Below are 27,961 nucleotides of genomic sequence, written 5' to 3' on the forward strand. Positions count from 1 at the left end.
AGCACAAATGAACTTAATACATTCAAAATCGGTTAATCTCGGGCTAAAGCAATGATAGGCTGAATAAGAAACAGTGTTTGTTCACTGATATTTGAGTACTTGCATATTTTAACATTAATTCCGTACCATTGATGCGCAATAAACTGGACTTTAATAACTCCACAACTCCACTCCTCCTCCATAAGTGGATTTATTAATACATTTTATATAATCGCCTTATAAGTCAAAGTCATTTTTTTATATATTATATAGAATCGTTGCACTTGCTTATTAATTGACAAAATAAACTCTTAAGAAAAACTGGCGATAGAAAATCTACGAGATTTTTTTAATGTCATATTTTTCAATTATGGTTTTCTAACAATACTAAAAATAATTTAACGTATTAGGTAACCTGGACTATAAACAATAACGTAAATCAAAATAAAAGGAATAATTAACCGGGAACGTAAATAAGTATATAGAGATATGATTGGTCAAAAAACTTGCTAACCTATAGCGCAACAGATCCAAAAACCTAGGTTTGAATAGTGTATAAAAAAATCGAGTTTTTCTTGAATTCATGGTAGCTCAGGTCTAAGAAATTTTCAGTTACACTCCGTGGTTTGGATCCTTTGGATTAATCTCTCACTCCAGTTTTGTGAATAAAAAATGTACTCGTGATTGCGCGTAAATCTGTGCAATTTAATAACTTCAGTTCATTTGGGTAGCCCATGATACCAAAGACAAAATTGAGTATATAATTAGGATTGGTAATTATTAATGGTAGTAATTTTATACACACAAATTAAAATAAAATTTTGTAAGACATTTTACACAAATATTTCTTTAATATTCCGAAGACATGTACTATAAACATTGTCGCATCAAATGTTTGATTTTCATCAAACTTTTCAAGTAACGAAGAAACTTGCATTCCACAATTGCCACCGCATTTATGAAGCACATCATGGATGCGACGCAAATTCCCAATTACCTTTGTGGCAAGAGAATAAAATCAATCTTCTGTTACGACTTGAAGATCCACAAAACATCAGAAAATAAAAGCAATTTACAATCAAAATCTATGTGACGACCAATTTATTACGAACAGAGCGAGTTCTGGTGCGACACGTTTTTGTCGCGAGTAATTATTCAGAATCAATTTATCTGATATGATCTCATACGAAGAACATATTAAAATAAACTGTTTGGTCACTGAGGGATGGTAAAACTACCAAAATTATTATTATTTCATTCATGTCTATGTCAATATATCCTATTATGTTATATTTTCCTTGTACAAAATGTATCCTGATGATTAAAATGTACACTACATAAAGCTCACAAGTTTTGGGCTTATTAAAAACGATCACGTACTAAAAAAAAGCATTTTCTAAATTATATAATAGACCATTTAGATTTCTCTTGATAATTATGTTTGCATGTGATACAATACAAAAATACTAGTACTAAAACGTACAGCGAGGTGGGAGTCATTTCACATAAATGCTTGCAAACGAAAATTAAAGAGAAAAGATTTTTTTGAAAATTAAAACGGTATTTTTCCAGAAAAACATTACGTTACATATTATTATATAGTAAATAAAACATAATTTTATTTTGCCATCCCGAACTACTGAAATTACATATCTACACTAATATTATAAAGAGGAAAACTTTGTTTGTTTGTTTGTTTGTTTGGTTGTAATGAATAGGCTCAAAAACTACTGGACCGATTTTAAAAATTCTTTCACCATTCGAAAACTAAATTAATCCCGCATAACATAGGCTAAATTTTATTTTGAAAAAAATAGGGTTCCGTAAGATATTTTGGGTTTTTCGTACAAAAAAGGAAAAAAACTACCAGAAAAGTTGATTTTTTGCGTATGATGCCTAAACTATAAAAGATAGAACTATAAAATGTTCTAATTAAGTGTAGATCTCATTAATATCTACAAAAAATTCCGCGACACACTATACCTATCTATGTCGGGTGAAGAACAACAACCATTTTTTTATTTAAAAAAATTGATTTTTTTTTGGGCTACATTAAAACGCGTTTATTTTACTTATGCTACTAATCCTTATCAAAATAAATTATTTCATCACTAAGAAAAGTTTATGTAGATAGTATTTGGTCTTTGAATGATTAAAATTGGACGTTTGGTTTTTAAGTTATGGCGAAATTAAAATATTATTCTGCTGCACGTCCGTCCGTTGAAAAAGAATCCGTGGTTGACAGCTGTCACCGAACCCATGCTAGCTGAAAAAGAGTATAATAACTAGAACATCCACATGCTCGATTGCCCTGTTGTGTTTAAGAGGCACTCCAAACACCTAGAACGGCCACTCCAAACACCTAGAACGGCCACTCCAAACACCTAGAACGGCCACTCCAAACACCTAGAACGGCCACTCCAAACACCTAGAACGGCCACTCCAAACACCTAGAACGGCCACTCCAAACACCTAGAACGGCCACTCCAAACACCTAGAACGGCCACTCCAAACACCTAGAACGGCCACTCCAAACACCTAGAACGGCCACTCCAAACACCTAGAACGGCCACTCCAAACACCTAGAACGGCCACTCCAAACACCTAGAACGGCCACTCCAAACACCTAGAACGGCCACTCCAAACACCTAGAACGGCCACTCCGGTCCTTAGAGGGCATAATGGCCTCCGACCGTAAGAACCTCATCAGATTCGTGGCTGATGTTGGTCTGGCTGAGGTGTTGTGATCACGAATTTGAGGTTTATCACAATAGATCCAAGCGCCGGTTGTAGTAATTCTTCAATTGTGACCGTGCCTCAGCAGTAGGGATATTAGAAGACAGATTATGAACCGTTATCTACGCGGGCACAGCCGCGGGCGACCGCTAGTGTTATTATAAAATAAGTAATTATGAACACTGAAAACATCAATAATCTCTGCAGTCTGAAAGGAAAAATATAAAGTTAACACTATTTTTGGGAATGCCGTGAACAGCATTAATAAAAGATTTATTAATTACATTTTTAATTACTATTTCCTCAGTGTTGTAGCTCGTAATATTACTTATTCCTAGCCTAAGTATTCATAATTAAGAACTTCGGCTATAAAAGCGGACGAATGACGACTAATGAGAATAGTTTGGCGCGGATAAACCATTAAAAAAGTTCAGTTATATTTTACGCGTTGTATTCGTAAATTGCGATTAAGAGACTCATCAGCGTATACTTATGGAAGGCCTCAAATACAAGTGGACAAAACATTATCTTAATATGCATCAGTAATATTTTATTTTATACTTTCACAAACTCAGATCATAATATTTAGGCAGTTGTAAGTGTATGTGGTGCGGACCATGTCTGAGGTGTCAAATTTTAGCACGTTCGGTTTTGTGGCTAAGTCGTGACGATGTAGCATATACGTAAAGTAACTTTTGCGTATATAATATCAGTATGTCTAAGTCGAAGAAAAAAAAGAGGATGGTGGATTGGATTTTTTTGAATAGACCTAATTTACTACAGTGGTAATCGAGAATACAGTCTGACTAAATTTATTTATTTATAATATATTTATTGCATTTTTTATTCGATTTTTTCCTATCTGGTAATATCTCTATTTTAAAGATCAGTAAGGATGATGAAATCAAATAGTTCACTTCAGCAAAGGGTGGTTTATTGTTGTCATACTGCCTTTTTTATTAAAATTAATAAATGACTACACAAATAAGCAGTATATCACTAACGATAAGAGCAGTAACAATTATACTGCTCTTATCGTTAGTGGAAACTATTAGATCAAGTTATCTTGCAAATAAAATCTACAGTATGTTGCGATACTGTACTTTATGGGTTATTTTTTAGTTATTTCCTTTAAACACTGTTACAAAACTCGACAGGGTTTTTATAACACTGGTAAAACATAGGATTTTAAGTCACTTGTTCAAATCAGTGGAGTACTGCTCTACTAATTTAAGTCCTTACTCCTGTAAAATAGTTTTCCAGAAAATATTTGTGTCGCTATCTATCGTCATTTATTCCTAAAATAGTTACTGGAAAATATTTGTGTCGCTATCTATTGTAATTTATTCCTAAAATAGATAAAAAGATATAGTATTAACTTTTTGAACCTTTATTTTGCAACGATGCTCTGATATAGAATAGTATTTACAAATACTAAATAATAACGGAATTACTGCTGAGAACTGAGAAGATATCAATAAAATATTTAGGGCCTTAAATATAAATGAATGTTAAGAACTTTTACCATTTGATTGAAAAATCAACAAAGGCTAAAGAAGGCGTTCGATTTTAACGATTTTGTCCATTGTGTCAAAGGTTGTAAGACTGTATTTAAAATAGTCTATAACTGATTATAAACTGACAATTTCAAGGTAAGTTATTCCAGCACAGATTTCGGAAGTCGCAGCCTAGAGTTTACCATAGAGAAATACTTGCGTACAAGTTGCCGTAGTTTTGATTTAGGCTACAAAATCAGCCACAGGGATGAAATCATTAAATTTTCTACGAGTAAAATTTCTAAAACTAGTGATAATAATAATAAGGGCTAGTGAAAATAATAATTAGTGACTGAATGACGGATGACATTCCGACAAATCTATATTATTTTGAAAACTGCAAAGTGCGCATACCAATTTACTATAGATATATAAATTTCGCACTGAAATGAAGAGTATGGTTGTTTAATGTCTAGTAGAATCTGTACAAAGATTTTCAAAACCTAAGGAAAAGGGCAGTAAAGTAATATAGGTACAGTATACAGTAGTACAGTAGAGGTGTAAATCTGTTCGATGAACTTGCTGGTTCATTTATTATAGTCTAAATTTAATGTATAAAAATGTATTCATGAATTTCAGATTACGCTTCCATAGAAATGCCTTTGAACATGCAGAAATCGGTTCTCGCTAATCATGTTTTGGGATTAAGTTCTAGTTGAACGATTGATATAGAGGTTCTGTTGAACTCCGGCTAACCGCTAAATGTGGTCTGGACCTCGCAACATTTTGCAGTTGAATAGCGGCTTTTTGTGGTCAGACCGGTACAATATATCTGCTACGGCATTTATAAAAATCACTGATTTACACCTGATGCTCGTTTTACTTGTTCGTATAAATATATTAGCATATTATATATATATATATATTATAAAAACTTTATAAAAAAAATTAATTTTAAAGAATTCTCTGAATTTCTTACTGATTGACTTCAAAAATCAACAAAATCTTCAAAAGAACTGTTTTAGGAATTTAGTCCGAATACATTTCTGGGTCAGGATTTACTTCTCGATACTACTACTACTACTGAAACTACTTCCAAATCTTGACAGTCAATGAAACTCAAATTCAAAATCCTTTATTACCTGCTTACTTATTGTTTGTCAAATTAAAAATTAACGACCCGATTTGTTTATCTGGATATAATTCACTAACCAATAATAATTATACCGACAACCTCAGCCGGCAGCATTAATATTTCGTATTGCTGTGATCTGGTTTAAAGGTCTTTGTTTCGGTATTTCTCTTTCTTGAAGCCATCCACGTCCACCCCTAGCTTTTTCAAAATATCTCGTATATACCATAATAATCGTTTTTGGATTATTGTATTTCTTAATATGGCAATGCTTTCGTAAATAAGAATGAATTTACTTGTCCTTTTCAAGAGAGGTTATCTTAGTTTATCCGACATAACAATAATTCTGTATAATGTAACTGTTATACTAGTTGAACGTGTAACTATACTTGCCTTTATAAAAAAAAATGCAATTACGTCAAAATGTAAAAAATATACAAAAACAATCGAACAATTTTTTATTTAATATTAGGTTTAATACTATTATATATATACTAAAAAATGTACTTGAGCAATCATAACCAAATATAAAAGAATATATGTATATTATTTTAGTCAGGTTAGTAAATTAAGACTACTTAATTAATTGCTTATAAACTCATTGCTTACCCAAACTATTACGAATTATGTAAAATAAAATTACCTCAAGAATTAAAGTACAAATAACACAGTATAGTTTAAAACAGAATAAAAATCCATTTGATAGTATTCAGATACAGTTTTCCGTGTGTTTAGATTATAATAATAAGTGTCACGCCTTCTCTGACGTCATTTAACCTTGAGTGGCCCAATTCTATGAATAAACAACGCACTATTAGGCCGATTACACACTATTAAAATTCTTTATATACTCTACGTCATAGCAATAGAATTATAGTTATTATGTTTGTCGTTTTCTTGAGAGAAGAAATAGGAATGATAAATTGTACTAGCAGATACTAAGAGGGTAGTATTTAAAAAAAAAAAATGAATTTGTAAAAAACTAGTTTACTACTAACCATTTTATTATTTGATTTATATTTATAATTTTAATGTGTTCTTGTTTAAGAATAAGTTCATGGCTTTAGGTAAAATTGTAAAAAACATATAGGTACTTACAAATTTTATAATACTAATTGTTGTTCGTCATCATTTCGTACGGGCAAAATTGATACAAGTTATCCTTCCCACTTCGACCCGTAATGTTGAAATTTCCAAACATCATTCCTGAGCGAGCATACACGTCGCGAAATTCGTGTCGAGATTATTCAAAATTTCACGTCAATCGGACCTATTGTTTCAGAGATCTCATAGTGAAGTAGTCAGTAGTATCATTGAATCTTAACCGCCTGTTGCCACCAAAACCCGGATAAGAACCATTGAATTGAATGTGCTTAATTTGTATTTATTATCCGCCAAGTAAGGGAGAACCAATTCGCATTGTAACAGCGTGGTGTAAATCGTCAAACTTTCTCCTTAAGAGGCGAGCCCTCTATCACTCCGTGGGACATTGTCCAGCTGTTACTAATCACTCTTACTAGCAACGGAACTCATAGGTAACTTCGCATGTAAAACGGGGCTTATAATAAAGTCAGATATTCACAATACGGTAGGTATTCATTTAAATATATACTTAATACATACAGAAAGAAATAATGTACACGGTTACATAAGTATTTAAATTACCCACTTCGATATATAAATGGAAATTGAATAGAATAATTACTTTATTTTATAATTTAAATATAAATTTATTTAAATAGACGATAAACAAAAAATATCTTTTCTTTTTCTGAGGTTACATTGTAATAAAAAACAACCCAAGTATTTAACTTGTATAATTTATTTTACTAAATTATACAAGTGAATTTTGTTATATACACCTTTGCTATTTATTTGTATATGTATGTAGGTATTTTTTATTATAAAAGGTTGCTTAAATACACCTACATACCTATACAACGAATATAATTATGCAAATATACACACATGCTTATGAAAATATCGAATTCAGAACGAAGAGAAAAAACAAACTTATACCTAAACCCAATTACTTACATATATATCTATGTATATATGATCAATCAATCAATCATCAATCAAACGAGTCAATTTTATTCATCTTAACATTACAAATTAAATCGACAGCGTAGCTTTAAATGATAAATACAAGTTTTCGATTTAATAAGCCTTTTAAATTTCGTTGATTCATGTCTTTTCGTTGAAAACTATTCAAAACGTCTGAATGTTCTACTGTTGCGATAATCAGTACATTATAATTAATAATAAATCCTCACCTACTTATTTAATACTTCTTAATACGTTTTCTGTTATTTTTCAAGTCGTTATATTTTTTCTTAAATACAATTATCGAGAACTGTATTTTAAATCAGCAGTCATCAGGTTCTAGCAAGTACTCGTTGAAGGACGAACTATTAATACATAGCAAAAAGTTAACATAGTATTTGTAGTCGTAAACTAATAGTACAACTGTTAGTTTGAAATTATAAATCTATAAATGACAGCCTCATGTATAGAACCTTATTAGTCCATACAGTATCAATTACTCGTAGTAAAACAAATCTCTGTTAATAATTATGTCACTACTGGTCTGATACCTCAGTCTATTTTGAGAACATTAGAGCCCTTTACACCTTCGATGCGGTTTGGTTAATACATTGACTGAACCATCTTTTGACTCATACTGGTCACCTAACAATGTTTTCGTTACCGCTGTGAACGAGATGAATTATTGAATATATAAATGAACCACATCAAAACTCAGAGGCCCCTGCGCGGATTTGCTTTTTCGCCAATGCCAGTTTTTATCAATCTTCGTTCCAAAAAGTTTTCAACGTAACAAACGGAACACATTTAGAATTTAGAACAATTATGTTGTTCTTAATACGAGTCAAACACGAATAAAAGAGGACTTACTGTTATCTTTGAAATTACACTTTTTTTATTAATTAAAACATACTCGTGTAAAAATGTTAATAACGCCAATAAAATGTTTGTTTTAAACAATTTACGTAATTCAAAAACATACAGGAATTAAGAACAAACACAAATTATAATTCTTATCACAGATTAATTTATTGTAAACAACGTGCGCGAGAACCCGTTGCTGCTATGCCAGCCCGGTGCCAGTCGCGTTGCGCACACGCCGGTAACGAACGTGTTATTCATAGCTTACAAAATGGCGGCGCGCACGATCAGCCGGTGTTTCGTTGTGTCCACGAGGAGTTATAGTTCGAAGACAGATAAAAATGTCGCTTTCCTCGGCCTCGGGAACATGGGAGGTTATATGGCGGCAAATCTTGTCAAGAAGGTAATTCAATGTTTAATTGTTGTGCGTGTTCTTAATCGTATTCTGTTAACTGGTAATCATTCGCATTTATATCGTCGGAAACTGACACGCCTATTCTGGTATTGGGTTATTCTGTAACAACGAATTCGAAACTCGACGGTATATCAAGATACTACTATGTTAAAACGTGATATGCGATATTGGCAGCAATAATCACAATACAAGAAGATACGTAAGATTGAACTTCGTATCAAATTATTTTCTTAAAGAAAAGCCATGTATATATTTGTAGTAGACTAATAGTATGCTCGTAGTATGCTCGTAAGCGCTAGTATATTTAGATATAAACTTGTATTATTCATTAGCTCGTTCATAACAACGCTTTTTTTAAACTTATTTTCGTTTCTGGAGTCAGTTAAATGACATCTAATATTTATTTCGAGTTTCTTGCCGTTTCGTCTCGCTGGAGGCTGCTTTCCGAAACGGTGGTAGTATTTTAATATTGACGATTCAAAAACGCTTCGTTGTGAAGTTTACTTGAATAAACTTGATTTGATTTGATTTATTATTAATTCGTAGGCGTTATGAACTTCGAATCATTGAATATTGTATGTATAAAACGGTTGCTTGTTGACGTGAATTGAAATGAACCTGTTGCGTAGTTAAATTTAAAAATATCAATAAATAAAAAGAAATGCCTGTTAATATCCTACTGGTTGGTGGAATTCAGGCAAAGAACTCAACATGCTTCTCCAATGGGATTTAAGTAGGTTTCTTTCACTATTAAAAATTAACCCGAAATGGAGCCCGGAATTGATCGTATGGTACATTCCATTTTGGTTACCATTTTATACCGATTCCTGTAAATACCTGGTCCATCACTACTCTTTTGTACCATAATATAAGAGACAAAGTTATCAAAATCCTGCAATCCTTCTGCTGGACTAAGGCCTCACTTATTAGGCAATCGGAGACTATTCCAATCTTGTCCAATGCTTTGTTCCAATGGAATGGATATGGAAGACAAACTATCCTTAAATTTGAATACATATAACTATTTATTAGATTAATTAAAATAGATATCACGATACCAATCGTTTTTGTGTCTTAGAACTTGTTTTAATGATAGCTATTCATAATCTCTTCTATATATTATGAATAAAATTATCATCCACAAGTATGTTCTGTAAGATCAAAATCAATTCGATAAAATGTCTTAATAAAAGAGGTTTGGAGCATATTCCACCACGCTGCTCCAATGCGGGTTGGTGGAATACACATGTGGCAGAATTTCGTTGAAATTAGACACATGCAGGTTTTCTCACGATGTTTTCCTTCACCACCAAGCACAAGATGGATTATAAACACAAATTAAGCACATGAAAATTCAGTGGTGCCTGCCTGGGTTTGAACCCGAAATCATCGGCTAAGATGTACGCGTTCTAACCACTGGGCCATCTCGGCTCTTTCGAATATTATTGGCTCAAAATAGCTTAATTGTTAGAAGACATTAATCGTAAAACCGTTTACTGGTCCAAATTCAGGTAAGCACAACTTTTAACATCGTAAGGAAACCTGCGTGTGTCGTATGTGTGCTACCTTTATAATCTTGTCACAACAAATCTTCTCCTTAAAAGGTTTTCGTGGATGATAATTAATTATTTATTTCCGTATATTTTGTCAAGATAATTAAATTACGGGCTCGTTTTAATGTTGACGAATATAATATTGTCTGTTCGTGTTTTATCTCATTAACGAGCGAATGGAGACAACGATAATGACATCGTAATTTCGATGCGGTTAAAGTTTATAAATTAAACGATTGTAGTTATTAAAAAATCGAATATATAAATATGTTGTAAATTGTTGAATCTGTAGGTACGTATTTATTTAAATTAACTTTAAAGCATTTATTTGAATATGAATGATTGACATTGAGGACTTATTTTACAAATCATGACGGCGTGGAAATTTGGTAAGAACTCTACCTGCACTAGCCATCCACGTTCACGGATCCGATTTTCTATGAATAGGATTATTTTATATACTCGTATCATATTATTTTTTGATATTAAAATATTAATATGTCTGTTGAGTTTGGGGCCCTACTAGGGCTTCGTGCAAACCCGTCTGGTTAGGTACCAACCTCTAAATCATGTGTTGTACCAAACAGTAATATTTAGTATTATTGTGTTCTGGTTTGAAAAGTGCTCACTCACTTTATAATAATATAACCAATGTAACATGCACCAGGGATCTTTGGTTCCAAGGTTGGTGGCGGATTATCGTTATAAAAAATAATATTTTTTTTAGGGCCAATGTCTGTGGGCCGTATAGACCACTAGTCCGCCTACCTGAAAAAAAAAAAGTTGAAATTTGTTATTGGAGAATAGCCCAATATCAGAATAGATGTTTAAGTTCCTTTAAAAATAATAGACGTTACGTATACTTTTTGAATTAATGAATAATAATTCGTTTGGCAACATTGCCAAAAAAACGTAAAATACTATCATCTCACATTTCACGACCATATCATACCCAGTTTCATGTTCGTTCATAAAATAATTCCACTGACGTGAGCAATCACGTTAATTTTATTCAACTTTTTTCTCCGCCTTTAAGCCGAGATGTGAGATGGAATTACATACATATAAATAAAGATAATATTTTACATTGACCTTGAAACGCAAGTTTGGTTTCTATCAGAGCAAATATAATAAATGTTTGTGTTAATGTATCTGTTATCGCGTTTTAAATGATAATAACAGCGTGATAACGAATAGTATTTCGTTGCAATCTGTATGACCGCTCTCCGATAGTATTTATTCTAAATTAATGTTACATTTATTAAACTCTAATTATAATACAATTTAATTTAATTTTTTGAAATTAATTAAATTTTAAAATGTATTCAGTCCAGTATAGCTAACATTTTTTTTTATTTATAGTCCACAGCTCGTAATTTGAGTTCATGACTAATAATTAATAAGTCTAGCATAATATGACTTGCTCTAGGCCGAATAATAGAAATTACTAATCTCAAAGACTAGCTCCAGATTTGAATGTATAATGCATTTTAATGTACCCAAACTCAAGTTAACACTGTATTAACTCCTCATAATTGTACGACTGCATGGATATCTGAAATGTTCGCTGACACAGAAATTTGGTTCTGTGCTGCGGTACAGAAATCTACCACATCTAACTTTCTAATTCCGAGATGTAGATGTATTATGTAAGAAGATACTCGAAACTCACCGCAGAACACGAGCGAGTAATATCAGAGTTTGATATACGACAGTGATTTAGTCATTGCCAAATTTATTGCGTACACGTATCAAAATGGCATATCACTGTAAGTTGCTTGTCATCATTTCACGGGTGAGATACGAAGTGAATTCTTAGGCAATCACACTACTATTACTAACTTACCGGTCTTGGACCTATACCAGGCATTGGGGTCTGTAACCCTTTACCTAGCTACATCTTATTTAGCATATAAAATGCTGACATAATATATTTATTTAAATACGCTACAACTATCTAGCGGTTACATATTATATATGTTTAATGAAAAGTCAGTCAGTCAGTCAGTCAGTCAGTCAGTCAGTCAGTCAGTCAATTCAGCAGAAGAGTGTTTCATTAGGTTATCAAATCAAATCAATTTTATTCAAGTAAACTTCACAATGAAGCGTTTTTGAATCATCGATATTTAATACTACCACCGTTTCGGAAAGTAGCTTCCAGCGAGAATAATACACTTTTTAAATTTAATAAATGGTAAATTGATTTTATTTCCCGGTGTCTTATTATATTATATGTGTATATTATTGCTCAAAAACACTCTCTGTACCGTATGCAAGTGAAAAGTAGGGGTTACAAGTTTGTAAGGGTTAATTCTTTTAATATCTGATAATTTATTTAACATATTAGTAATGAAAAGTAAAGATCAAATGTCGTAGAAAATTAAATCAGGATTGCGAATAAAAATAATGTATGAGTCAAGAGCTAATATTTAATCACCTTTAAAGCGATGCATTTGAAATCGTTTTTACAATTAAAAATTTAAAACGGCTGATCAAACTGTATAAGGATGAGGGACAAAGAAAACAATAACATTGAAATCCAGTTAAATTCTCTTGATTCCGTACATGAATGACTATTCCGAGTATTTACTTGCACAGTGGTCGAAATTAACAAATACATTTTTGTCTACTTTCTTGTCTACATTAATTTCCAATTTTATTTATTTTATTAAAACGAAATTACGACAAATCGAGAAAAAAAAGGGCAATGAACTGTTTTGTCTTTTTCTATTTAAACATAGATTTATACTTAAAGTAACAGAGGGTAAATATGCCACTCCAGCGTTGAACCTTCTCGCACAAGGAAGGTTCGAGAATTAATCACACCGCTCCAATGTGTCCTTGGATACACATTTGGTAGAATATCCAATAGATGCAGATTTCCTAAAGATATTTTTCTCCATTATGTGGCAGGACATGAATTAAATACAAATTAATCACATTAATATGTTCTGTTAACGTTGTTTTTAATATATGCCGAATGGCATATGAGTCGGTCATACCCCCTAGACGATCCAATAGGTATATCACCACAGCAGGTACCACCCACTTATCACATATTTTTTCGCCAACTAGCAATTTGTTTTTTTGTGTTTCAGTTTGAGAGGTGAGCCAGTGTAATTACAGGCACAAGGGACATAGCATCTTCGTTCTTAAAGTTATAGTGGCGCATTAGTGATTTGGGGAACTTACTACTTACAGTACTTATTTCTATAGGCACTTACCATCAGGTACTATTCGTCAGGCCACCAAATTATAATATATATATATAAATAGTACAAGAAATCCATATCATCCATCGAAGATATTGTCAAATCATTCCTATTTAGAAGTTGAACCCTAAAAAATCCGAGACACCAGTTAATACTGGCTTTTACTGGTATTTAAAATTAAAATCAGTTCAATTAATGCAAATATTATGTTAAATAATGCAGATGGGCGCTTTTCGCGTTAATGTTTAAGGTCGAGTAGTAATGAAAAATACATTAGCCTTATATAATTGTACTAAATGTCGTTTTCGTATACCAATAGCGAGAGTTCAATTATTTCATATTACTTTAATGTGGTATGGTCCTGTAGGTGAATCTTAACTTAAGTATGCCGAGCTGATCTAGTCAGAACACCCCAATTATAAACTACGATTTCAGTAGAATTAGCTCGCTGATATGGAAGTGGTTGTGAATAAAGTATGGGCTGGTCGTGTTTTCAGGGGTCTTGATTGGCGATGTTGTCGACACGTGTCAGAGTGGATACCACGCTTAGCCAAACATAGTGTAGGACGGTCTGTGGCGAGGTGGATAGACCATTTAAAAAAAGTGGCAGATACGGGATGGATGCGGGCTACTCAAGATCGGGATCGGGAAAAGCCCAACGATTTTGGGTTAAAGCCTGATACTTTATTAGTTTCCACTTTTTTCCTAGACTCCCAGTTTGTTTCAGGGGTGGGCCCTGACACATATTTAATTTATATAACACAAAATACGGTCGGTTAAAATTAAACTGTTAAGGTATAAATGTGTTGACTTCAATAAGAATTACGTCCAACGTAAAACTTTAATGAAATTGTGTATCAAACTTATCACATTATGTTCAACAGAAGTCAGTCATTTATTTAACACTTAGGTACAAGGTTATTACTAACTAGATAAAGTTTTATTTTTTCTTTACACAAGATAAATTATATAACGATTACCTAAATGATATATGGAATAAAACGTGACAGGTGCCTCCTCAATTCCTTAGTATATACGTAATTATAGAAATATTGTACTTTGCCGTAGTTGAGCTTTGTGCAAGTCCGCCTTGGTAGAAGGGGGAGGCCCTACCACTCATCACATATTCTACCGTCAAACAGAAATACCGTATTGTTATGGTGTTCTGGCTGGGAGGGTGAGTAGGCCTGAGTGACTATAAGTATCAGGGACACAAAATCTTAATTCAAGTGGTTCAAGCCCATTGGACGTCTCTAAACTCAACTTAAAATCAGAAGTTGGAAATTTTATGAATTATTTTCCGTCTCGATTTATTTCTGGCAAATTTATCAATTATGTTTGCGTAATTTATTATTTTACTTTAAAATATTGAATGTTGCAAATTCGTGACTTATTGCGGTCAGCCTTGGCGCTGCTATGGTCAAAGTAGACAAACCTGGAAATTAACTGTGCTTGAAATATTTAAGTGTATGCGAAAGCATTTATTCCTCGCACTTTCTAAATACAATGATACGGCAGAGTAGGTTTTTTAGGTGTCAAACGTGTCAAAGTAGGAAACCAACCCATAAATTTATAAATGAGTATAACCAGCCAATGAATTTATTTTAACCAATAACTGTTTGTTACGTAGCGTGTTCTATGTTACATTATCAAATATAAAGGTTTCATGAATATTATTGCAAATATTATTTCAGTAAGTAAATTGTTGAGTGAAATGTTAACTACGTTTTTCCGTTTGCCAAATAATTTGAAAAGTAATCGATATATTACTGCTAAAACGGCTTACGTTTAACTTTTCTGATACCAAAAATAGTTTTATTTACATAATAATTATTAAAATTAAGTCCTTAAAATAACTTTACTGTTATAAATACGAAAGTAACTCTATATGTCTGTGTAACGAATTTAATGAAATTTAGCTACGGTTGACAAATAAATATAATTTAATTACATAAAAAATTATGTTATCTACAGTAACCAAAATCTGTTCATAGTCACTATTGTGATTACAAAAAGTAAAGGTCACTGACCTTCTAGGTACACTACATTACTACGAAGGTACTTTACATTATGTCGGTGTAAATAACAGAAATGTTTCTCCGTTAATATTATTGTTGTGTCCGCCTATTGTGTGTATGTACATATCATTAATTCTATTATTTGTTTATACTATGTATGTCGTTCCTTACTCTTTTGGTACAAAACAAATATTGTTAACAATATAGCTGTTAAAGAAATCTATACTTCACCTTTTTTCAGGGTTTCAATGTACGTGGCTACGATCCGTCAAAGGACGCTTTGACTGCCGCTTCCAAGAATGGTGTAACTGGTGCCACCTCAATCGCCGCAGCGGTAGACGGAGCTGATGTCGTTGTGTCCATACTGCCAAGCAACAAAGTCGTCCTTGATGCATATCTCGGCAAAGATGGAGTTGTTAAGCATGTGAGTAATAAAAAGCTATCAATATTCTAACTCGTAACGGTTACGATACGTTCGCGTTTCTATTCCAATCAAACTTCCAAAATTCCTCACAAAAGTAAATCTCAGCATTATCGTAACTGACGGTGAATTCTTATTTCTATCGTTTTTATTTTAATTGCACTACATCCACGGGCTCACAGTTTCCCGTGTCTTTTAACAATTTTCGGTTTTAGTTTGGTGTGGTGGTTTACATTATTTTTTTTATTTACCAAACCACAGCAGATATTCATTGGAGTTGTATCATTGTCCTTCTCGAAAGACGTGTCCAACGCTGACTGTTTTTTTTTATGTTATAGCCTATACTTAGATAAATATATGTAATATATTTAATAAAATGTATATGTAATATATATAATATATTTGTCTAATTTGGCTATAATTAGTGATAACAGTAATTTTATTATTATCATTATTTCGATCCAACTCCGAACGTACCGCAACTGGATTGTTGCGTTAGTACAATATGAAAACGGATAAACGGCAACGATTAAATTTCGATTCGATTACGATAAAGTAACAATTTGTTCGTAGAGTTCGCAGTATAGGATTATGTTAGATGATGAAGGCTTTGAATAATAAATGATCTAAATTGATAAAGTTACCAGAGCAAAACGAAGGCCGTTAAGTCTTTCTTCTTCTATGACATTTTTAATACGTCACAGTCGTTTCAAATGTATAATTACCAATTACTTTGATATAACAACAAACAAGATGAAGAAGGAAATAAATCACGTTACTTTAAATTAACTTTGAATAACAATAGGCATTGTTTAAAATCCTTATTCAATAAAATCTTCATTTGAAAATAGTAAATTAAGCAAAGTCGTTTGAACTTTCCTATTAAAATCCTTTAAACTTTATTATTGAAATAAATATAAATATAATATACAAAGTATTTCACAGGGTTAAGTAAAATGTGAAACAATTCACAGATATACTCTACTATTATGTAACTTATTCTCCTAGAATTTAAAGAATTTAATTTTAGAATTTAAATACGATGCAGTAATTTTATTAATAGGTTACTCAACTCAGATTAGGGCACAATGGGACTGACATTTTCACCTGTGGAAAAAGTCCCTAAATAAAAATAGAAAAAAAAACTCATTCTCCATTCAATTGCTCTACGGATACATAATACAGAGAAACAAACATAAGTAAAAAAAGTAATACTTTTTTTGTGCCTGGAACATTCACTGAGTACGCGAAATAACGAACTAAAGATTCATCACTATCGAAGAAATAGTTTCGGAACGAATTGATCACAAACACACGAATAAACATATTTATTTTATTTACTTAATGATATATAATAAACTTTTGTCGGACATAAATAATATTTTACTTTTTATATTACAGTATTAAATAATGATATAGTTTTTTAAGTCCATTTATAGTGGCAGACTATATTTACGTGATGAAATAAAATGAAAAGAAAAATAAAACCTCTTTGTGTAAAAGCTGTATCGTGATGTTTTCTTTATACGAATCTACGCTCACTCTCTTGAAGTGAAACAAAATTTCTATAGGCCCCTGATGAAAGGCTATTTGAAACAGACGGAGAAGTCAAGTCTCGAGCAATTTTCAAAGAAATGCGGATTATTTTTATGTACGACGACGTAAAATATTTTTAGGCAATTATTATAGTTTTCAGTTTCAGTGGTTATTTCCCGGTTAATAATAATAATAATGAGTATTTTTTGTAATATTTTGTTAGTAGGTCTTTCTAAATTTTTAAGAAATGTATAAGAAAAATTACGATGTTTAATACTTTTCTTATTTAAGCACATCGTGTAAATAAATACTATGTTTGGATATCGTATTAATTTCTTATTGTTTAAATTTAAGGTCACTGAAAGATGAAGATACATTAATATATTCAGATAAAAAGATCAGATAACACTTTTAGTTTAAAATCTAGTAAAATGTTATTACAAGGATAAGTTAGACAACTATCAAATAATCATTTAGAAAAACTACACTCAAGATAGGGTGAATTCTTTGTCATAATACTAACATCAACTAGCAAGTCTAACTTGTCGTTTAAAAGCATCAAACGTGCCTATTAAATGCATTTCACTAAAATATAAATATTACTGTATTTAATTAAATATCGGTTAGGTATTATTTAGTATATTTTTGTTATTCGAAAGTAAGAAAAACCTTTTTTTAGGTCCCAAAAGGTTCACTACTCATCGATTCAAGTACCGTCGATCCGAATGTGCCCAAACAGATATTCCCCGTCGCTACCGAAAGTGGTGTTGGCTTCATTGACGCCCCAGTGTCTGGAGGTACGTTTTCATTTATATTTAATGTTACTTTTGCAAAGACCAAAATTACCTCATCTGGTGAATATATTTACTTCATCGTTGGGTTTTGTTAAAGGTGGTCTAGATGAGTAGTTTTATTCACCACTTATTCTACCTCCAGTGAGCTAGTATAACTACAAGCACAATGGACATTTTTATAATCGAAATATATATCTTAATATAACCCTACCATAGATTGGTGATGCATTGACGAAGTAAGCGATGGTTAATTCTTTTATAGTCCCGATATCTATGGGCAGCCTCTTACCATAAAGTAGTCAATTTGCCAACCTATATTAAAAATAAAAAGTTAATCGGCTAATAATAGTTATGAGTCAATTAATACATGTCTAAGTTTTCGCAAAGACCCCTGAGTATTCAGGTTAATGTATGCTTAAAAATTCCCAATTTTTTTCTACTCGGTGGAATGAGAACTTTTTGATGAAAGTTACTTTTGTGGGGTGGAATTCATAGGAATTCTGTCACATGTATATACAACTGTACACGTGTCAGAATTTCCAATCCCATCTGGGAACAGTGATGAATTCAACTCCAAAGTTTGAAAATCGGTTTCTCCTTAGAGGAGGTTGGCTGCCAAAACTTTAACCAATATTTAAAATGAGTTTATTATTTCATATTGCGTCCTATACTTTAGATTTTTGTTTGTCAGATAGACTAGCAAATTGGCCGCCGAATGTTAAGTGGTCACCATCGTCAATAGACATTGGCGCCAATGCCTCAATAACCTTGGAACCAAGATTTGTCTGTAGTTACACTGGACATACATTGAAGTCGATACTACAATATCGATTGTGACGTTTTTGACATATGATTTGCCATGTTTCGTAATTATCAGGAGTCAAAGTTCATATCAATACGAATCGGTTGGTTCGTATCGAAGTCCTACGTCACTGTGTTTTTGCATAAAATGCAAATTAACTGTTTAGTAACACTGTAGATTATTATAATTTAATAATTTCCACCCGTGGCATGATGCTCGTGGAATATTGGGTCGTACCCTGTGTCCATTTTTGTACCCTTGACAAATATTTATGAAATACCAATATTATCTGTTTGATAGGTGATTAGGTGGACGAGTGTTTAATTTGACCATCAATAAGAAAGTGTAATGCTTCTATATTGAATAAAGGAAATTGAGTTTGAGTTTTGAGTTTGAGCTGACTGAATGAGCCACCGACTTTGGGAAATAAGTATATCCTTTATGCCTGTAGTTACACTGGCTCACTCACCCTGCAAAACGGAGCACAACAACATGAAGTGTTACCACGGAGACGAAAAATTAAAATTGAGAATATGAAAAGTTAGTGACAACTGGATTTGAACTATAATCCATTAAGGTTCACATGTTTTTAGCCACTAGTCCGTCTCCGATCTTTGTGTGATGTATTATTGTTTTATTGGTTATATAATACTGCTCGATAACTTACTGACCTTTGTCTGTTGAATACTAATATGACGCATAATGATAACGCAAATATATTGCCATTTACGAAATTGTGTCAATTTTATAATCGACTGATTATTATTATTTTTTTTTGTTTTATGGCATTGGTTGGCTGACGAGCATATGGGCCACCTGATGGTAAGTGGTCACCACCGCCCATATACAAAGGCGCTGTAAGAAATATTAACCATTCCTTACATCACCTATGCGCCACTAACCTCGGGAACTAAGACGTTATGTCCCTTGTGCCTTTGATTGTGCTCACTCACCCTTCTAACCGGAACACAACAATACAGAGTACTGTTATTTGGCGGTAGAATATCTGATGAGTGGGTTGTACCTACCCAGACGGATTTGCACAAAGCCCTACCACCAATAAAAATGGAAAAAAAAATAAAAATATCTCTACCTAAATATTCTTTATTCAAATATACTTGTTACAAGCACTTGTTGTTATGTCTTGTCATGTTAGGTTAAGGTTTAATTTTGTTGGATTATATAGTCTATGGTTTTTTTTTTTTTAAGTCAATCAATACATATTTTGTATGAAAATTACGCAATACTATTTTTAAGTACAATAGCACAATAAGTAAAAAAAAATCCACGATTAATTTTTTTAAAGTGTAACGTGTTTCTATATTGAATGTAGATTTTGACTTTTGTTTTTCTTGAACGATTATCTAACCAAAAATTGGTTAATATTAGTAAATCGAATTTCAGCTCACTGCTATAATGTTTTCTTGACCTCCTCGTTGGTAAAGTGGGTAGACATTGCTAGCTGGGTTCAAGTCCCAGGTGAGGTCGATAAATAGTTATTGGTTTTTTTTGGGCAAAAAATTTGCAGTCAAAAGCCAAATAAGTCCGGATCTTGATTGATGATTTGACATTAACGGAATAGAGATAGTGCTGTGTTTGTATGTATACACTTGTATGCATACACTTGTGCACATATGTCCTGCACAGTTGGCTAGTCTCCCTTGACACATGCTACCCTGGCCGAAATCAGTCAGGATGACATAAAAATAATGTTTTCTTGGTGCAGGTGTAATGGGCGCTCAGAATGCAACTCTGGCGTTCATGGTCGGTGGTAATAAAGACGATTTTGACAGATCCTTACCAATGCTCCAAGCAATGGGAGCCAAGCATTTCCACTGTGGAGGCAGCGGCGCCGGCCAAGTTGCTAAGCTGAGCAATAATATGCTCATGGGTATCACTGGTATGGCGACAGCTGAGTGTATGAACATGGGTATAAAGTGAGTATTTTTCTTATAAAAATAAGTTTTTCTTATTTATAAAATTAAGAAGAACACGAATTTCACGCTTGTTATCAATATATATATTTAAAGAAACAAAGTTGAAACTGCGAAGTTTATCTCCTTATACACTAATATTGTATACTAAAACATTACATAACACACACGCTAAACCTGGTATAAGTTGGATTAATAGTTTTTTCAGTTAGGTATAATACAAAAAAGTCATCCATATGTATAGGTCATTAGTCTTGTATGGTGGATTACTAAGAATTCAAATAAGTTGGATTGTGATGAAGCCACTGAGCTCGGGGACGGCTCAGCAATTGTAACTACCAATAAGTATGTACCTAAAGGTAATTTGCAATTGTCAATGTTTAAAGTGATTGTCACTCATTAAGCAAATAATACTCGTTTACTTTAGGTAATCACGAGTAATTGTCAATATTGTTACCTCATTGATTACGAATAACAAGAAATAAAATAAAATAGATTGACGTTCAATGGCACATATCAATTGTTATTTTAATCCCAGTGAATCAATGGATGTATCAGGAGTCGCACTTAAATATATTTTCAATGTCAAAGAAATAACAAATTTAATATGTTATGTACCTTGCGATTATAAGATTAATTTACAGATTTTCTTGAGAGATCTTTTTGTATTATATATTATTTAGTAACTATATTACACACAGACACACTAACGTACTTTCAGGTTTGTAATATTAGTAAGGATAAGAGGTTCTCTTTTTTACGGAATAATATTCGCCTCTTGCGAATGTATAATGCTACGACATTATTGTATTTCATTTTAATAAGGTATTTAAATTTGATTCATTTTCCAAATATCCATTTAGTTTAGTACGAAATAAATCAAAGGAAATTCACAATTTACAGGCGTCCAAGTTCATAGCTTTTCATTATAGTTAATTTGCCCATCAGTTTCCCATGGAAGCCGGAAATATAGTCACGTAGTGTAATAACAAAAGGTTCTTAGTAGGGCTGCCTTGAAGTGATGTTATAATAGGAAATTCATACTTTGCGTTTTGAACTAGGGCTGGCATATTTACTTTTTATTTTTGACAACAGATAAAAAATTGAACAACAGCCAAGTCATATTTAAAATTAATTTTATAATCATCGTATAACAGTATTGTATTAATGTAATTCTACTTTTTCGGGGAGTAGATTTTACTATGAAGAACCGGCTAGAAACTCATTAGTTACTCTTTTAAATAATATTAATCACAGAGTTTATGTCAATAAAGTAGAATTCAATTTATATATATGTACATATATCCTAGAAATATTTTTGTCATTCATGTAATATTCAGTATAATGACGTATTTAATTTATTTTTGGGATGAGATTTAAATTTATTAAAAGGCCAAATTATTGTAGTCAATATTGTATATTACATTCCGACATCACACTCATGTTTTGCTGTGACTTTTGAGATACTTCTTAGAGAATACCTCTACTGCTCAGTAGATTTTTATCCTCTATTTGTTGACTGTTTTTGCTTGTTAATATACTGGACCAACGCTAGTCAATTTATTTATGTCACGTATTTACGACCTTACTCTTTTCGTCTTTGTAAGATTGAAACGTATATTTGACTATAAAAGACGGGGCCGCATTGTGTGAACGTCAAAGGTTCGATATTTACTCCCTCGACATTTCATCTCACAACCATCCGGAGTAGCGTAGTGACGCTGCAAGCCTAATCCTCAAAGGGAGATTCCTTTGTCTACCACTAGGCTAGGTTGTTACTTAAAACTTACTCTAACTTAGAGCTATAATCGCCTCTATTTCTAACTCAATGAAAAATACATTATCTGTTTGAGAATTGCAGATTTTCTCAAAACTTACGATTACAAAAATAATTTTGAATTGATAATAAAAAAAACAGCTTTTATAACAGTACACTGTATTGTTGTGTTCCGGTTAGAAGGGTGAGTGAGCCAGTGTAATCACAGGCACAAGGGACATAACATCTTATTTCCCAAGGTTGGTGGCGCATAGGTGATGTAAGGAATGGTTAATATTTCTTACAGCGCCTTTGTCTATGGACGGTGGTGATCACTTACCATCAGGTGGCCCATATGCTCGTCCGCCAACCAATGGCATAAAAAATATATATATATATATATATTTATTACTGAGAGCACTATGGTAATAAATTAAAAGATAGGCAAGACGTAACCCTATGTGAAACTACCTTCATCTCTAGACGTGCATACGGCTTAATTTAATTAAATAAGATAGATGCATAAAAGCAATTTACTTGGTTGTATCTTCTTGTTTTGCATTTAATCACACTAATAATATAATAAGCTGACTGTAACATCTTTGGTTTGTGTTTGTAATTCGTGTATTCTAACATAAATTAATTACTGCGTGTTATCGTGTGTTCATTTTTAGTTATTTCAAAATTTAAAATGTTCATTTTTTTTTTTTTTATTAATATTTCGTGCTCGGTGAAGGAAAACATCGTAGCTATACTCTGACCAAAAAAAAGACCCGCTGAGTTTCTTTCACCGGTTCTTCTCAGGTCAGGTTTCCTTTCCCGAACCGGTGGTAGTGTTTAATTTGACTATCAATAAGTAAGTGTAATGCTTCTATATTGAGTCAAGGAATTTGAGTTTGAATTTGAGTTCAAGAAAAAAACCTACATGTGTCAAATGAATATCTGGCAAACTTGTGTCAACCAACTGTCATTGGAGCAGCGTTGTTAAATCAGCTTCAAACCTATTTAAAAAGGAGAAGTGCTTCCTTCCACAGTGGGGGATTAGTAAACTGTTACTTAACCAATTACTTAACTTTATATATGTTAGTCTCACAGAACAAAAACGTTCATTAAAGCTAAGCGAACATTGTGGGCATTGTGAGCATCGTGATAATCGTGTTATGCCTCTTATAAAATATCCATCACGCGTTTTTCCAAACACAGAAAGACCACATAGCAGTAATTTTACTGACGCAATCTTCAGATTAGAGGCGGTACTCAGAGACACGCAGAGAGCATATACACATGTTTAGAACATAAATACAATGTTCTGAGTGGTTATTATCAAAACTCATTTTAAATTATAGGACATAAATCATCATCATCATCCTCCTGCCCTTATCCCAATTTTACTTGGGGTCGGCGCAGCATGTCTTCTTCTTCCATACTTCTCTGTCAGACGTCATCTCACAAGTAACATTCTTTCTAACCATATCGTCTTTCACACAATCCATCCATCGTTTCTTGGGTCGTCCCCTACCTCTATATCCATCCACATCATTTATAGGACATAAATAAGAGTTGGAAAATCCGAGTTCTATGATTAAAAGTCGCACTAAGAAATTATTTTGTGAAATTTAATTTTAAACCTAAAACTCTTGCTATCTTCGACCATCTGTTTGAAATATTATTATACTGAAAAAAAAATCGACCGCGCAGAATGTTGACAGAAATGCGGGTAATATTTCCTCGTAGAATTGCAATTCCAATCGGCGTCAAAATAAACCAGTCCTCTTATAACCGATCGAGGCATACGATGAATATAAAGAAAAAAAATATGTTTAGGTATATACATTGAGATCAAACATACCGCGCTAAAAAGTCTTATTATTGATTTCAATAACGAAATTTACAAAGTTAACTTTTCTATTGTTATGTGATTTGTTGACTTATGTTATTTTGATGTTTGCTTTCGAAAGTGAAATCGCGTTTGTTCACTAGTTCATTTTATAATTCTAATATTGAATTATACATAATAATATATCAGTAACGTGAGATATGGGCTATTTGTGACAAGAAATTCGAAGTCAAGGAAAATTGATATTCTGATCGTCTCAGCCCTAATTCATAAGGAAACTACCGATCCCAGTTATACTAGCAGACAGTCCGGACAAAATGAAACCTTCCAATCATATTTATATGTAAATGAAAGGGTGTAGGGTTTTTTATTAAACGAGTCGAAGTGAAATTCGTCGCCAATTCGTTGAAGATTCACGTCTGGTTGGCGAGTTGAAGATAATTTCATTTTTCTTTTCGTCTTTCGTTTTTTCAACAACACTCAATAATAATTCTCCATTGTTAGGGAAATACTTATTGTATACGTAATTAATGTACTTATGTATTTCATCTTGTAAATACTAGATGGCGTTATGTCAAATTGTAGATAATTCTGAATCGCGATGGCAAGATTCGCTAATTGTATGCATATAGCATTTATAAATTTTTTGAATAAACATGGTTACCAGTGGCACCTAATAGTTTTATTAGTAAAACGTTAGTGTTGTGGAGCATCCTTAGGATCGACTGAGCTAGTTGTTCACTTATATTACAATGATTACTTTTGTATTTTACTACCGTTAATATTAAATCTTGTGTCAGGAGTGGGAATGAGTCCAGCTCACGTCAGGATCGTACCTGAGACTTTCACGTCATTAGGTTCGCCAGATACTGCTGAGCTATTGACGCTTTAAAGTATGCTTTTCGTACACTCCTGTCGTTTAAAAGGTCGTGCGCTCGGTGAAATATCACAAGAGAAATTTTACGACTCACTCTAAAAATACTGCTGAAATTTTTCTATTGTAAAAGCTAAAGGGTTGAATTCAGTTGAAACACAGTTCTGTAAAATGTTGGATAAAGAATCGACGTGTCTGACGAATTTTCTATTTCAATAAAAAAAGTGATATTTCAAAGTAAATAAAAATAAAGCTTATCTAACAATTTATTTGAGATACATCTATAAAACATGTACAAATAATTTAAACGTAGTTTAACAAAAAACATTTATATCACTAAACTGATATGTATATTCATATTAACATATTTATCATTATGAGTCCAATAGTACATCGTTAATTTTATGCTTAAACTAAGTAAGGAATTTAATAAAATATCAATACTTTGCATAAATGTACGTATGTCATTATACTGACGGCATATTCTGTTGATTGGAGACTATTTTGCAACATTGGTGCGAGTTAAATATCACAATCAAAATGTACTTAACTATATACACATAATAGCCCAGTAGTTAGAACGCGTGCACCTTTCAGATGATTTCAGGTTCAAACCCAGGCAAGCACCACTGAATTTTTAATGTGCTTAATTTGTGTTTACAATTCATCTCGTGCTCGGCGGTGAAGGAAAACATCGTGAAGAAATCTGCATGTGTTTATTTCAACGAAATTCTGCCACATGAGAATTCCACTAACCCGCATTGGAGCAGCGTGGTGGAATATGCTCCAAAACCTTCTCCTCAAATGGAGAGGAGGCTTAAGCCCAGCGGTGGGAAATTTACAGGCTGTTAATGTAATGTAAATATACACCTAATGTGATAAATTCATTATGTATATTTTTGCAGCTACTCGTCCCGGCTTCGCGCAGGTATAATAAGGGTTTATATCGTAATCAATATTGGTTAAGGGCGGTAATTTTTGAGATTATCACAATCAGATATTCAAAAAGACGAGGGGGGAAAGATTTTTATAATATGTAGTATTTTTTCTGATTGTAAGTTTTATCTTTCAGAATGGGTCTTGACCCGAAAGTTTTGCTGGATGTGCTGAACAACTCGTCAGCAAGATCTTGGTCCACTGAAGTGTACTGCCCCGTTCCTGGGTTGGTGCCAACTGCGCCATCCAGCAGGGACTACGATGGTGGATTCAAGAATGAGCTGATGGTTAAGGTATGTTTTAATATATATTACATATACATACAGATACATATTTGTATCTGTAGTTGCTTATAAAAAAATTACGAAGTTGTTACATATTTTTTATTGATTTAAATGATGAAAACAAATGTTAAATGTATTAAATATAAACTCACTTGAATTTTACTATCATCAGGCAGGTAAATATTTATAATATATGATAACAAGAGATTTTAGTGTTACTTTTATGTCCTTCGATAGGCCAAGATACTCGTAGCACATTGGAAATGTCAACAAATAAAACAATCGCCTCCAAACTGCTTCAAATAGAACAATAAAAGATTACCATTTAAAAAAAATCATTTAGTGAAATTATTTCCGAATTTCGAATGTACGACTACATAAATTATTATAAAAATATAAACGTATATAAAGACGATTAGCTTAGATCAAAACTCACAATGACTTGTCTATATGTGTGAGCGATTCATAAAAATGTCAATTTAATATTTTTCCACAATACGACCTTCCAATAACAGTTATTAAAAAAAATATGAAATCAATTTTCTAACAATAAAATACGTGACAGCGAATTTCCGCCGCTATGGTCCGCTGGTGATATTTTGATTTCATATTAAACACAATCAGATGGACTTGGTGGGACTTGATCCGCCACTCCGCTAGAGTATCAGTATCAGGTATATAGACTCGGCATTAAATATAAATTATTATATTTTACTGGAATTTGTAGTTAAACATCAATAAAATAGTTAAAAGACATTAATTATATTAAACATTACATTGGCAGATGTGAACTCCATGTATAATTAAGCCAAAAAATAAAAAGCCCAATAATTCTTCTATCATGATATTAATATACCCTTTATCTTGATTTCAGGACCTGGAGCTCGCTAGCTCAATGGCTCTAGGAATCCGGTCTCCCATACCTTTGGGAGCTGTTGCAACTCAACTATACCGCATCGTGCAATCTCGTGGCTACGGACAGAAGGACTTCTCATTTATATATCAGCTCTTGAAGGAAGAAGCTGCGAAGAAGTAGAATAAAATGTAAAACAGTCACCTTGAGTTTTACTATTTATTTTGGCGTACGTTCTTTTCAGAACGTTTCACTACAAAACATGAGTACTAAGCTAGTGTTGCATATCGATAGTCCATTATCGATAGACTATCGATAGACTATATATACTAGTCCTTAAATTAAAGGAAACATTTTTTTTTTTATTATTATTATAAATTCGAAAGTATGTTTGTTTACTTTATACTTTCACATGTGATAAACTCAACCTTTCATCATGAAATTTTACATACGTGCTATTCAGAAAAACACAGGGTACTCAACACC

The 27,961-nt window shown here is 32.6% G+C and overlaps 1 protein-coding gene across 1 annotated transcript; it reads left to right on the forward strand.

Moving 5' to 3' along the window:
* Window positions 1-8,455: 8,455 nt before the first annotated feature.
* LOC125065652 (3-hydroxyisobutyrate dehydrogenase, mitochondrial) lies at window positions 8,456-27,678 on the forward strand. Its single transcript, XM_047673406.1, has 6 exons — window positions 8,456-8,653; window positions 15,690-15,872; window positions 18,085-18,202; window positions 20,728-20,938; window positions 26,475-26,631; window positions 27,497-27,678. The coding sequence occupies exons 1-6, from the start codon at window positions 8,522-8,524 to the stop codon at window positions 27,656-27,658; spliced, it is 963 nt and encodes a 320-aa protein (XP_047529362.1). The 5' UTR covers window positions 8,456-8,521; the 3' UTR covers window positions 27,659-27,678.
* The last annotated feature ends 283 nt before the right edge of the window (window positions 27,679-27,961 follow it).

The sequence above is a fragment of the Vanessa atalanta genome, chromosome 8 (genome assembly GCF_905147765.1).
Source record: "Vanessa atalanta chromosome 8, ilVanAtal1.2, whole genome shotgun sequence".
NCBI lineage: Eukaryota > Metazoa > Arthropoda > Insecta > Lepidoptera > Nymphalidae > Vanessa > Vanessa atalanta.

Excerpts from the sequence above, each read along its gene's own strand:
- LOC125065652 (XM_047673406.1), top strand. The coding sequence starts at position 8,522 with ATGGCGGCGCGCACGATCAGCCGGTGTTTCGTTGTGTCCACGAGGAGT. Across the intron at positions 8,654-15,689 it reads CGGCAAATCTTGTCAAGAAG|GGTTTCAATGTACGTGGCTA; the intron begins GTAATTCAATGT and ends ACCTTTTTTCAG. Across the intron at positions 15,873-18,084 it reads AAGATGGAGTTGTTAAGCAT|GTCCCAAAAGGTTCACTACT; the intron begins GTGAGTAATAAA and ends ACCTTTTTTTAG.